At 40.3% G+C, this 13,970-nt stretch overlaps 1 protein-coding gene across 4 annotated transcripts in view; it reads right to left on the bottom strand.

Annotated features, from left to right (window-relative positions):
* LOC125461085 (dynein axonemal heavy chain 11-like) overlaps positions 1-13,970 on the bottom strand; it is a 466,228-nt gene that overhangs the window by 174,582 nt on the left and 277,676 nt on the right. For all 4 annotated transcript variants that reach the window (XM_059654665.1, XM_059654655.1, XM_059654658.1 and 1 more), the window contains one exon: positions 425-658. In XM_059654665.1, coding sequence (XP_059510648.1) covers positions 425-658 — 234 coding nt within the window. The remainder of the gene's footprint in view (positions 1-424; positions 659-13,970) is intronic.

Here is a 13,970-nt window from a genome sequence, read left to right as displayed (position 1 = left end):
GATAGATTTGTGATACCCTGGATAAACACAGGATGACCAGAAGTTAGAGATTAAAGATGACTTTATCCTTACTTGTTTTCTGATTTTGCTGGTGGTTGCACATGATGCCTGACATGTTGAATTTCACGGAGGAGACAGATCCATAATTTTTTTGGTGAGATGTCGATGTGCAGCTCATCAGTTTATCCCAATCTAAACATGTTCTTCCCACCATTAAATTTGGGGCTTAAAAAAAATTACCTTGAATCAAATGGTACAGCAGGCTGAGAAAAATAAAGTTACCTATTGGTAACCATGCAATTTTTGAGTCTCCCTGTATCTCATCAGAATTTTGTTCTTGTTACAACCAACCCATTTTTCATCTTTTTACTGTGTTACCCATATAAATAAAATAACTAGCCATACAGTAGAGTGTTCCGATTACCTGTGATGCCGTTGTCTTTAGTTTCTGGATACCATTCAGAAGGCGTTCCATCTTCTGTGCTAATTCCTTTTGTTTTCTATGCAGCAAGTTTTTGTACAGTGTGATCTGTTCAAGGAAACTCTTGGGTGTTGTATAATTGTATCTCTTATCATTCTTGCGGTAATTTTTACTCATTTCATTGACACTATTGTGAATATAAGCCATGAACAGGCTGATGGAATCTTTCAAATCTGGCTGCAAAATGGTCAAAAAGAGAGAGTATTTCAATCCAAACATAAAAGAAAACTTGCACTGTTCTCAGTAACACAGTTTAAACTCTAGACAATGGATTATTAATCAGTAATCATGTCATTTATCACCGAAAGCACTGGTATTGCTATTAAGCAGAATGTGTAGTTAGTAAGCCACACAGTACGAGAACGTAACCACTGCTAATGGGTATTGTGGACCTTTCAGCAAAGCATGCCAAAGAACCCTGCTGCTGATTTAGTAGAAGCAGAGGTCCTGGATTTTCTTTTGCCCTTCTACTTGATTAACAAGCTCCTTTGTCTCCTTCGAGAAAATTCACCTCTTTGTTACAGAAGGTTGACTAGAGATAAATTTGCCTGCTTATTTTACTGAACCTATTAATGACACACAATAACAGCGACCACCATTACATATAGACATCCCTCCCCACAATGAAGGCCCCAAGCATTATCGGGTAGGATAAACATGCTGACACACTGCTGTCAGCTGCATCTTAAGACTCATTGGAGGCAAATGGGACCTTGGCAGAATTCCAGTAAACCCAACAGTAAATCAATGAAGTGGACCATCCAGTCTTTCAGGCTAAGTGCATTGAACAATACTACATATCACAGCTCAAGAGGAATTGATATCAGTTAAATTTGCAACCAAACACAAACAAAGCCAGCAGCTGAAGACTGCAACTGACTCTCATCAGTAAAGTACTTAGGGGCTCTTTTAGTACATCAGCAAGTACAAACTACAGAGGTTCAAGCACTAAGGAGTGCTTCAGAAAAGTTAAAGTTGAGCGTTAATTGCAGCTCAAACATATTAAAATTAGACAAAAGTGAAAGTCTAACTACCTAAAAGTGCCTGCTTCACTGAAGGCCGAGGTGTTAATAATAACACTATATTGTCCAGACTTACAAACTGAGACAAAAAGATCTTGGAAAATGTCACAAGTCCTGTTGAAAGGCAGCCATTACTCTTGAGAAAGTTAGTAAAAGATGCTCAGATTGTGGGAAAAGCCTCTTTTACTGAAGTATTCAAAGTGGGATTTTCTGGTTGAGAAAAATATTCTACTCTAATAAATCTTACATTTGTAAAAACAATGAACTCTTGAAAGACAGAAATGCATTCTTCAGTTAATTTTGCAGAAGACGTTCCTGGAAAAGCAAGCCTTCGTTAAGGGAAGAGATCAACTTCAGTATAAAGTTGGCTCAGTGGTTAGTACTGCTGCATCACAGTGCCAGGTTTGATTCCAGCCCTCAGCAACTGTGTGGAGTTTGCACATTCTTCCCATCCCTGTGTGGGCTTCTGCCTGTTGCTCCAGTTTCCTCCCATAGTCGAGGAACGTGCAGGCTACGTGAATTAGCCGTGGTAAAATTGGGGTTACAGGGCTGGAGTCGGAGGCCAGGTGGGGTGGAGGCTGCTCTTCAGATGTTCAGAGCTGACTCAATGGGCTAAATGGTTTCTTTCCACATGGTATGGATTCTTCTTCTACAAGTCTGATCTTTTGATGCAGGGATTATAAACAATTGTACCAGCAAATAGAGAACTGCAACCATCAACACCTACACAATCAAATCACTTAGCTGAGATTATTACTTGCAGGCGGGTGACAAACTCTGAACATTTGGCTATTGCTCAAGCTTCTGTCAAGTCTGCAGACAGCACTCTAGGGACAAATACCCTAAAAATCCTAGTCCGGAAGTTTATTCTCTTTGATGCCTATGAAGGTGATGGTGGTGATAGTGATCGTGTTTCCGCTTCTCTGCAGACACCAACCTCTCAATGTTGGGCCGAAGCCATTATAGAAGTTACACCGCTGACTTGAGGAAGAGAATCTCCTACTTTAGAAGTAGCAGGGATGTCACCATTTCCTCCTGTCCAGGATTGTCTTCACTTCACTCTCCATTATTCTTTTTATCAGATTTGTCCCCCGAGATGGTGTTGAATTATTTGTTGGTTGTCACAATTGCCATGGATGACATGTCTCTTAAGTTCTTAATAGAAGCTGAAGGTGCTGTAACTCTCAAAATACAAATATCATTTATCATTGTGTTCTTCTTTAAGCGGTTAAGACATTCAAGTAGTGGAGGTCTGTCCCTTAAATCAAATTTTCTGAAATGGTCTTCACTTCCATTGAATTCTAATCATTGCAGGTATCAGGTGCAGGAACTAGAGATGTTGCAATTCAATGCCACCAGTGTGTTCACGTTTAAAAAACACACACGTATATCCTACACATCCTCCATGATGGCGAGCTAATGGAGATTAATGACTCAGGCTAAGCAGACTTACAGGAGGGTGGATCCACAATTAGTTAAAAACTGTATGAGGATAATAATATCAACAGTTTGTGGGAAAAGTGAATTTAGGGAAATACGCAGTAAAGGGTTAACTACATTTTTTGTCAAAATATATATCTCCTCTATCATAGTGAAATCAGATTACATGGTAGTGGGACCCAAATCTGAAGAGCTTCAGAAATGTTCTCGCTTACCATCTCTTGTATATAGTTAAAAAAATGGAAGGTTCACGTTCAGACGTTTCGTCACCATTCTAGGTAACATCATCAGTGAGCCTCCGATGAAGCGCTGGTGTTATGTCCCGCTTTCTATTTATCTGGTTAGGTTTCCTTGGGTTGGTGATGTCATTTCCTGTGTTGGTGATGTCATTTCCTGTTCTTTTTTTCTCAGGGAATGGTAGATTGGCTCCAAATCAATGTGTTTGTTGATGGAGTTCCGGTTGGAATGCCATGCTTCTAGGAATTCTCGTGCGTGTCTCTGTTTGGCTTGTCCTAGGATGGATGTGTTGTCCCAATCAAAGTCGTGTCCTTCCTCATCTGTATGTAAGGATACGAGTAATAGTGGGTCATGTCGTTTTGTGGCTAGTTGATGTTCATGTATCCTGGTGGCTAGCTTTCTGCCAGTTTGTCCAATGTAGTGTTTGTTACAGTTCTTGCAAGGTATTTTGTAGATGACGTTCGTTTTATTTGTTGTCTGTATAGGGTCTTTTAAGTTCATTAGCTGCTGTTTTAGTGTGTTGGTGGGTTTGTGGGCTACCCTGATGCCAAGAGGTCCGAGTAGTCTGGCAGTCATTTCAGAAATGTCTTTGATGTAGGGGAAAGTGGTTATGTTTTCTGAGCCCATTTTGTCTGTTTGTTTGGGTTTATTGCTGAGGAATCGGCGGACTGTGTTCATGGGGTACCCCTTCTTTTTGAATACGCTGTATAGGTGATTTTCCTCTGCTCTGCATAGTTCCTCTGTGCTGCAGTGTGTGGTGGCTCGTTGGAATAATGTTCTAATGCAGCTTCGTTTGTAGGTGTTGGGATGGTTACTCCTGTAGTTCAGTATTTGATGACATCACCAACCCAAGGAAACCTAACCAGATAAATAGAAAGCGGGACATAACACCAGCGCTTCGTCGGAGGCTCACTGATGATGTTACCTAGAATGGTGACGAAACGTCTGAAAACGAACCTTCCAGCTCAGCGAGCGAACTCACATCCAGAACCTCAACCTGAGCTATAAATCTTCTCAAAACTCGATAGTTAACAAAGTTTGAGGTTCCACTGACATTGATGTGGACTACCTTCTATGAACAAGCAAAACCTAATCTTACAACATGGACAACGCTACCAATTTTGACCCAGCCTCAAGGTTTTATTGAGGAGGAGTCTGTGTGTTGAACTTGGCTAATTGCAGGCCTGCCATGTGAGAATTGCAGGGTTAATCACAGCTGATATGTCCAGAAATGATTTTTTGCTCATTAAGTCACTCAGTTGTACCAAACTGCTATGAAAATGTCAGTGTCCACCACATTGTTGTAGATTTAAAGTCACATACAGGCCAAGATGGCAGAGAATTACAGATTACCATCAAAGGCCAGTGGTGAAGCAGGTGGCCTTTTGCAAGGTGACCATTTCTGATACTAACATTTTAATTCCAGATTTATTTAATTAACCGAAATCTCTGAACTGCCATAGTGAAATCTGAATTCAACTTGTCAGGTCAGTATTCCAGGTCTCTGGAATACTAATCCAGAACATGAACAGCCATGTGACAGGATACTTGCTCCATTCTCCTCCAACTTTTGAATCACCTGCAGATTTCTTTTTAACCATCTTGATCTCTTGACGTCTTTTGGCTTTATTTTATGTCACATCACTTCTAATCGTTGATCTAATTAATCTTCTGCACATGTTTAATTAATCAACAGATGCCTAAAAACCAATTAATATGAATTAAATGAGATATACAAACACTAAGCAAGGTCCAACACAATTCACCATTACACTGTTAATGAGGAGTTTAGTATCTTTAGAGAAAAGATGAGTGTGAGTGATTTTAGATATGGCCCGATAAATTATTTAAGATGAAAATAACTATCCTAAGTTAACGATTAGTTTAAAATGCTAATTTGCCACCTTGCGCTTACTCAACTTTCCTTTAATCATTCTTTTCTCAGTTGGAATGTAGGTTTTAATTTTAAAGTCATTATCTTACCTAAGAGGTAATTTTCTGTTGAGAGAAATCCAGATGCATAGTTCTATCAGTTTACATCTGGAATTTGGGAGCAACTTACATGTTTTCCAACAGTTGATGAACGTGAAAACAAGCTATGATTTCTATTTTTACGCTGTCATTCTGAGATTTAAAGATCATTAGACATAGGGGCAGAAATAGGCCATTCAGCCCATCGAGTCAGCTTTGTTATTCAATGATATCATAGCTGATCTGACAGCCTTCAAGTCCCACTTCCTGCCCTTTTCACATAATCCTTAATTTCCTCATTGAATAAAAATGTCTATCTCTGCCTTGAATGATCCAGTCTCAACAGGCTATGGCAAAAAAGAATTCCACAGATTCACAACTATCTGAAAAAGGAAATTTCTCATCTTGGTCTTAAGTGTCCTAGCCCTTATTCTGAGTATACACCTCTGGTCTTGAATTCTCCCACAAGGGGAAACAACATTTCTGCTGTACCCTGTTAAATCCTCTAAAAAATCTTATAGGTTTGAATAAGGTCGCCTCTCATTCTTCTAAACTCCAATGAGTACATGTCCAGCCTATTCAACCTACCCTCTTAAACACTCCCTCCTTATCCAGAATCAACTGAGTGAACTTTCTTTGGACTGTCTCCAAGGTCGGTATATCTTACTTTAGATAAGGGCCCAAAACTGTCACCAGTATTGCAGCTGTGGTCTGTCTAGTGCCGTGCACAGTTTTAGCATAACCTCTCTAGTTTTATACTCCGTTCCCTTTAATATGAAGACCAACATTCCATTTGCCTTCACAATTACCTACAAGACTTGGATGCTAGCTTTTCATGATTCATGAATGAGGACTCCCAAATCCCTATGTTCCGACGCTTTCTGTGGTCTTTCCCCATTTATATAGTGACTGCGCAGAACTTCCACTTTCTGTTCACAAAAAAGACCCTGGGCTTCCAGTGCTTGTCACTTCAACTTACCAGCCTGTTCCCTGGCTGACATCTGTCTCAGGCTTTGCTGCAGTGCTCCAGCATGGCTCAGCACAAGCTGCAAGATCTGTGCCTCATCTTCCGCTTGGGGGCCCTGCAGCCTTCTGGGCTCAAAGTCGAGAACTTGGCCTCTCCCATGTCCTTACCCAAATCTCCAAACCACAAACGTCATTATTACATAGCTTGCTATTACATACAACCCATTATCTGTCACTAACAATCCCCATTAATAAGTATTCACCCTCCTGGCCAGATCATTATCCACTCCTTTGTCTGTCCAACTGTCCTCCTCTCTCTTTGGGCCCTATTCCTACCTATCATTCACTCCTTACCCCCGCCCCCAACTCTATCTTCCACACCTAAACCAACATTCTCCCAGCTACCATCAGTTCTGAGGAAGGGTCACTCAGCCCGAAAAGTTAATTGTGATTTTTCTCCACAGATGCTGCCAGATCTGCTGAGCTTTTCCAGCATTTTCAGATTTTGTTTCTGATTTACAGTATCCGCAGTTCTTCTGGTTTCCATTTATATAGTATTCAGCTCCTCTATTCTTCCCGCTAAAGTGCACAACCTCACAATTGCCCATATTATATTCCTTCTGCCAAGCTTTTGTCCCCTCATTTAACTGTTCTTTACTTCCCTGCAGACTCCTTGTATCACCCTCACTTACCTTTCCACCTATTTTTCGGTCGTCCACAAACTCTGTCCAATTACTTTCACTTTCCATGTTGAAAATAATTGTGGCCTGTGGCACACTACTAGTTACAGGTTTCTATCCTGAATATGGCTCCCTTATCCCAAATCTCCGTCCTCTATTAGGCACCCCTTATCCATGTTAATACACCACCATGAACACCACGGACTCTTATCATATTAAGTAGCCTAATGTCTGGTACCAGATCACATGCCTTTTCAAGCGATAGTTACTGTGTTTACTTCCTCTTCCCCTTTTACTCCATGGTTATTTAGTAATTTTAGAATGTTATTAAGTGTCTTTTACTGAGAAGACTGATGCAAAGTAGTTATTCAACTCCACCGCCATTACCCATTATTTATTTACCCTAAGGGACCTAAACACACATTGGCTTCCCTCTTTCTTTTTATATTTTTAAGGAAGCTCTTGCTGTCTGTTTTGAGATCACTTGCAATTTTCCCCTCACAGTTTACTTTCTCCCTCTATCTTTTTCATGGTCTTTCATTGGTTTAAAATTTTCCCAATACTCTGCCTTACCATTAATCTTTCAATCTGTCTTTCAATTCGATGCTATCCTCAATTTTCTGGTTAACTCTGGTTGGCTTATCCCATTCCAAGAATCATTCTTTCTCTCTGGAATATATCTCTGTTGTGATCCTTGAACTATTTTCTTAAACATTTGCTATTGTTCGTCAATCATCTTAACAGCCTGTTAAACTCCTATCTCAGTGCACTCCAGCTAGGTCTGCCCTCATGATTTTGCCATTACCCTTATTTCAGCACAGCACGGTTGTTTCTGATTACTTAAGCTTGGCACAGGTGTTTTTATGGCACCTTTTTAAAGGTGTAAAGGACAAAAGACTGAACTCCATAGCAAAGCATCTCTGTGTAACCTACATGAATCTTATTGCGAGATGACAAGGTGTAGAGCTGAATGAACACAGCAGGAGCAGGAAAGCTGACGTTTCAGGCCAAGAAGGGCCTAGGCCTGAAACGCCAGCTTTTCAGCTCCTCTGATGCTGCTTAGCCTGCTGTGTTCATTCAGCTCTACACCTTGTTATCTCAGATTCTCCAGCATCTGCAGTTCCTTCTGTCTCTGAATCTTAATGTGTATACTTTTCAATAATGGAATTTGGTATCAATGGCAACTACAGCATTTATTAGTGATCCACAGTGAATCCTGAGTGTGTGGTGGTGAGTCATCTACTTGAGCCACTGTGATCCATTTGGAGCAGCTACATTCATAATGTTTTTCAAGAGGGAGTTCCAGGATCTTGTTCCAGTGATAACCAAGGAATAGTGATATAGTTTCAAGTCAGTTTGGATTTTGCAATTTTGCAGGAATCTTGCAGATGGTTTTTCTAAGTGATAGGGGTTGTAAGTTTGAGAGCAACAGCTGAAGAAGCCTTTGAGGGTTACTGCAATGCATCTTGCAGGTGATACACACTGTAGTCACTGTGCACTGGTGAAGTAGGGACTAAGTCTTTGAGGTGGTGAACAGGTATCAATCAAAGTGTTCTTCTGGACAATGCCAAGCTTCTTGAATGTTACTGGAGTCAGGTTTGTTCAGACATGTGAACAGCATTGAGTCTGACTTGTGCCTTATAGATGGTCAACAAACTTTGTGGTGACAAGATGCATTAGTAACTGTATAATATCCAGGTTCTGAACTGTTCTTATAGCGGCTGTATTTATGCATCTGACCCAGTTAAGTCTGGTCAATGGCTACCCTCGAGATGTTTACACAAGCTTAAGAAATAGCAACAGCATTGAGACTCCAGGTGAGATAGTCGAACAGTTTTGTTGGAGATAGTCATTGCCTGGCATCCATGTGACGTGAATTTGTCTGCCCAACTCTGAATGTTGACCGGATATTGTTTAATGTCCACACACATGTTTTGGTATTTGAGGAGTTATGCTTAATAATGAACAGTGTGAAATCACCAGTGAACATCCCACTTCTGATGATGGATGTAACATCAACAATGAGGCAGCTGGAGATGTGTGGTTGAGGGATCCTTTGGCAATGTAGTGTCCTAACCTCTGGGCCAGCAGGCCCATGTTCAAGTCTCACTTCCCTGAAAATATGTACCCTGATCAAGTTCTGCAACATTGATTTGGGGCTGTGATGGTTGACTTGTTATATTTGGTCAGATGTTGCCTTAACATTAAGAGGAAACATTCTCATCTCCCCCCGCAAAATTCTGTTTGGACAAAAGGCTATAATGGAGTCTGGAGCCCAGTGGTTCTGCCACAGCACTTGATAACAACAGCTTCTATCACAGTACTGATAACTGTACATGATGACTGATGGAGTGCTATTTGAACAGATTGGAGTTATGCTGTCCTTTGTAACCAGGCAATTTATTACATAGTTATAACAGTTGGTTCCGGAGCACAGGTCTTCATTACTACCACCTGGATGTTGTCAGGGACCATAATCTTTGCTGGATCCTATGTACTCAGATATTTCTGATATCACTTGAAATGAATGGAATAGGATGCAGACTGACATCTGTGGTAGTACAGCCCTTAGCCGAAGTCTAAGATGGATCATCCATTCAGCACTTCTGCTTGACCATGATCACAAATGCTCTAGACTTGTCATTTACACTTATCTGTTTAGCTCTGCTATCATTGAGGATGCGAACATGTATGGAGCCTCCTTCTTGTTACTTGTTAAATAGTCCAACCCACCTTTCAACGACTGATGAAACAGGACTGCTGAACTTTCAGTTGATCTGTTGGTTGTAGAATTTCATAATTTTGTCAAGAGCATGCTGCTCCTGCTGTTTAGCATGCACGCAGAGCTGTAATGCAACTTTACCAAGTGGACACCTCAGTTTTAGTTATATTGGGGCCCTCTCCTGGTTCACTCTGCTACATTCCCCTTTGAATCAGAGCTGGACCCATATTCTGGATGTCAACAGGAAAGTCAAGAGCCCATCAGGCCATGTTTACAGATTATGCTGTAGCACAATTCTGCTGCTTGTAGTCCACAATGCCTCATAATGTTTTGAACTGCTAGATCTGCTCTGAATCCTTTCAATTCAGCAATGTGGCAAGCCCACACAACATGTTCAAGGGTTTTTATCTTCACAGGACTGCACCATGATGACTCTTAAACCAATACAGGCTCGGATATATATATACATCTGTAATAGGTAAGTCATTAAGGACAATGTCAAGTAGGTTTCTCGCTCTTGCTGATTCTCTTACTATCTGCCATTATCTGCCAGATATGCACTTCAGGTCTTGGCCTGCTCATTCAGTAACTAAGCACCTGAGCCACATTCAATAATGGATATTACAGTTCCCAACAGAGTACATCTGCACCATTCATGCCCTCTGCAATTCTTCCAAGTGGTGCTCAACAATGGGATATGGATAGGTTAACTGAGTGGGCACAGCTCTGGCAAATGGAGTATAACGTGGGAAGTTTCATATTGTCTATCTTGGCAGAAAGAATAAAATGCATATTATCCAACTGGTGAGAGGATGCAGAGCTCTGAGATGCAGAGAGAGATCTGGGGGTTCTGATGCATGCGTTGCGCAATGTTGGTCTGAAGTGACAGGAAGCAATCAAGAAAACTAATACAATGTTACGTTTTATTGTGAGGGGAATTGAATGCAAGAGGAGGTAGCTTATGCTACAGTTATACAGGGCATTGGTGAGCCTGCAACTAGAATACTGTGTATAATACTGGTTACTATATTTTCAGAAGCATGTTAAATACATTGGAAGTAAGGGAAGGTTTACTAAACTAACATTTTGGAATGGGCAGATTACCTTTGAAGAAAGGCTAGACAGGCTAGGCCTATATCCTCTGCAGTCTAGAAGAGTCAGAGGTTAATTATTTGAAACAGAAAAAGATCCCGGGAGGAATACTAAATAAAAACCGAAAGAACTGTGGATGCTGTAAATCAGGAACAAAAACAGAAGTTGCTTGAAAAGCTCAGCAGGTCCTGAGGAAGATTCTCAGATAGTGGCACCATTTGCAAAATGTTAACTCTGTTTCTTAACAGATACTGCCAGACCTGCTGAGCTGTTTAAAATCCAGAGAGGACTTGACCAGGTGGATGTTGAAATGACATTTCCTCTTGTAAGAGAATCCAAAAATAGAGATCATTGTTTAAAAATTACGGGCTGCCATTTCAAACATAGATGAAACAATGTTTGAGGGTTGAGGGTCTTTGGATTCCCATTTTCAAAAGGCAGTGGATGTAGAATCTTTATACATTCTGAAGTTGGAGCTAGAGAAACTCTCGATTACCAAGGAGATGAAAAATTATCAAGGATATGCAGGAATGTGGAGTTGAGGTCAAAATCAGATCAGCTGTGTTCTTACTGCATAGTGGAGCAGGCTTGAAGGACCAAATTACTCTTGTTCGTGGGGCTCCAAGTAAATGGTGCAAACTCCCTGATGCCGCTCCACTCAGACTACCTGCAACTATGCTGTCACCTCTGATGGGTTCCTCCTATTGGTGGGACAGGAGTTATCCAGTGATAATGGGGAAGGAATCTGACACATGCACCAAAATTCTATCAGTTTGCTGTGTTGGCTATTGATTAACTAGTCAATGGACATTCTCCCATATTTGGCCCAATCTCCAAGCTAGTGATGGGAAGTTTACAGAATGATTGGGCTAGAAATGCCTTTGACAGGTCTTTTATGAAGTTCTTGAAGGTGAAGAGTTACTTAGAATGAACGTTATTTATCTGATTAAAGTACAATATTTGTTTCTCACGCTTTGTAAAAATGGCTCTACACACCAATACAATATATTAGTTCAACCTTCGTTGATGAGCACTACACCCAAATCAAAACACTTGTGCCGGAAATCAATTTGCTAAACGTGTGTCTTCATTGCACTAAAACTGCTTTGAGAAGACATGTCTCAAGGGGAGAATCAGCAGTTGCCATTAACTTAACAAAACAGCACAGCATGGAGGACACAGTCAGTCAGAGAGCAGCTGGCAGTAATTCACACTGTTTTCAGATAACGATAATCACCCCAGAACAGAACTCTTTGATGAATGCTTTATCCTTCATTCACAATTTGTCCCGTCTGTTCAGATAAACTCAGTGGTGACAGCACTTCCTGACTTTAACAGCTGTGGCTTCTCAAAGGGTCATTGTGTGACTACTAATTATTGTAATTTCATTAGCATAAATTATTTGTCCGCCAATGATTGATCACCAAGATTTTTTTCTCCACCATCCTCTTTGCATTTGTCTGTGAGCACAGCGCAGTGATGCATGCAAGAAATGCCCTTGTTTTATGTCAAAAGAGATGTCAATAGTTCTTTTTTTGGGATTTCCAAGATGAAATCATCGTATCAGAGTGCTTACATTTCACTGAAAGTAAATTCTCACTCAGACATTATGTCTCTGCAGCTAGGAGTTTCATTTAATCATCTGTCGGAGTTCATTAATGAATTAAGAAGGGATATGTATTTTGAAGAAGACACGGTCAATAAAATAAAGCCAAATTGTTTAAAGATTTTGAAAAGATATGAGTCATATAAATAACATGCGGGACAGAACACCAACATCTCACTGGAGGCGAACTGATGGATGTTACCTGGCGGAGTGACAAAACATCTGCAATCAAACCCAATGGCTTGGCGAGCAAGTCGGCAACCTCAAAGTGAAATTGTAATGCGTTTTGGAAAATGAATTCAAAATGAATTCAACTGATTCTGAGTAAACAAAAACTTCAAGAGAAAAGTTCTGCGAAGCCTCTTCCAGGATGCCGAACCTGAAGAAGTTACCCTCCTCCCTCCGGACCAACCTCAGGGGATCTCTCTCCCACTGCAACTATACATCTTCAGTCTGCTTCCCATCTCTCCCTATTTATTTCAGAATCCTCTCCCCATCCCCCTTTTCTGATGAAGGGTCTAGGCCTGAAACATCAGCTTTTGTGCTCCTATGATGCTGCTTGGCCTGCTGTGTTCATCCAGCCCCACACTTTGTTATCTAAGAGAAAAGTTCTATGGAATTTTCCTTCAGCTTTATAGAATTGTGTTTCTTTATAGCATTTGCGAAGATGTAGATTTTGGATAGTGAATAATTACATTATGTCAAATGTTATGAAATCATGACATAATTGACTGAAAATGGTACAGTGTGCATGTTTAATGAAATGTTGATTACATGTAATAAAATTGAGCTTGCACTGTGTAATATTTGCAATGTGTGACAAAATGTTCAGAAGAACTGAACTTGTTCTGATAGCACAACAAACTGTTTCAATTCAACATTTTTTTCCTTAAGATCTAATAGCTTGATTTTATGTTTCAGTATCAATTTTTGAAGTAATTCTAAATATTGCTAGAGCTGCATGAATTATCAAAGTTCTCATAAGATATTTACTAATAAGACACTACACGAATCAATGCAAAGGTTGAAGTTATGAATATAATTAAACTGCAAAAGATAAAATCTCATTCTGATTCTCATGGTACTGATACAGAATCCTGAGAAAACTTCACGCATGATTCAGACCATCAGATAAAAGAAAGCTCTAAATTGTCTTCCTGGTTGAATAATTTCAAATTCTTCTTCTGGGGATTTCACAGAAAACCCAAGCATTAACAATAATAGAATTATCACGTTGTATTACGATTAGTAGTTAACACAATACAGAACATGAGTTTCTGATTGCTATATGATCATTTAAAGCCTATAATTAACTTCTTCAGACTTCAAATGGAGCTTGAAAACATTAAAAAGTGGTAAATGTGCATATAGTACAATTCTGTTCTTTTGTTTAGCTAACCGCATGAAGCCCCTTAGGCTATTATTCAAAACAACTATATTTCAACAGAGGTAGTAGGAACTGCAGATGCTGAAGAATCTGAGATAACAAGGTGTGGAACTGGATGAACACAGCAAGCCAAGCAGCATCAGAAGAGCAAGAAGGCTGACGTTTCGGGCCGAGGCCCTTCTTCAGAAAAAGGGTCTAGGCCCGAAACGTCAGCCTTCCTGCTCCTCTGATGCCACTTGTCCTGCTATGTTCATCCAGTTCTACACCTTGTTATCTCTATATTTCAACAGAACAGCCTTTAAATTTCATCATGTTATGTTTGATTCACAGGTGTCGAATATGCAACTGAGGGACTAGTGTAGTAGT

This window comes from Stegostoma tigrinum, chromosome 2 (genome assembly GCF_030684315.1).
Source record: "Stegostoma tigrinum isolate sSteTig4 chromosome 2, sSteTig4.hap1, whole genome shotgun sequence".
Classification (NCBI taxonomy): domain Eukaryota; kingdom Metazoa; phylum Chordata; class Chondrichthyes; order Orectolobiformes; family Stegostomatidae; genus Stegostoma; species Stegostoma tigrinum.
Note: the sequence above shows the minus strand (reverse complement) of the source record. Positions and strands in the feature narration are given on the sequence as shown.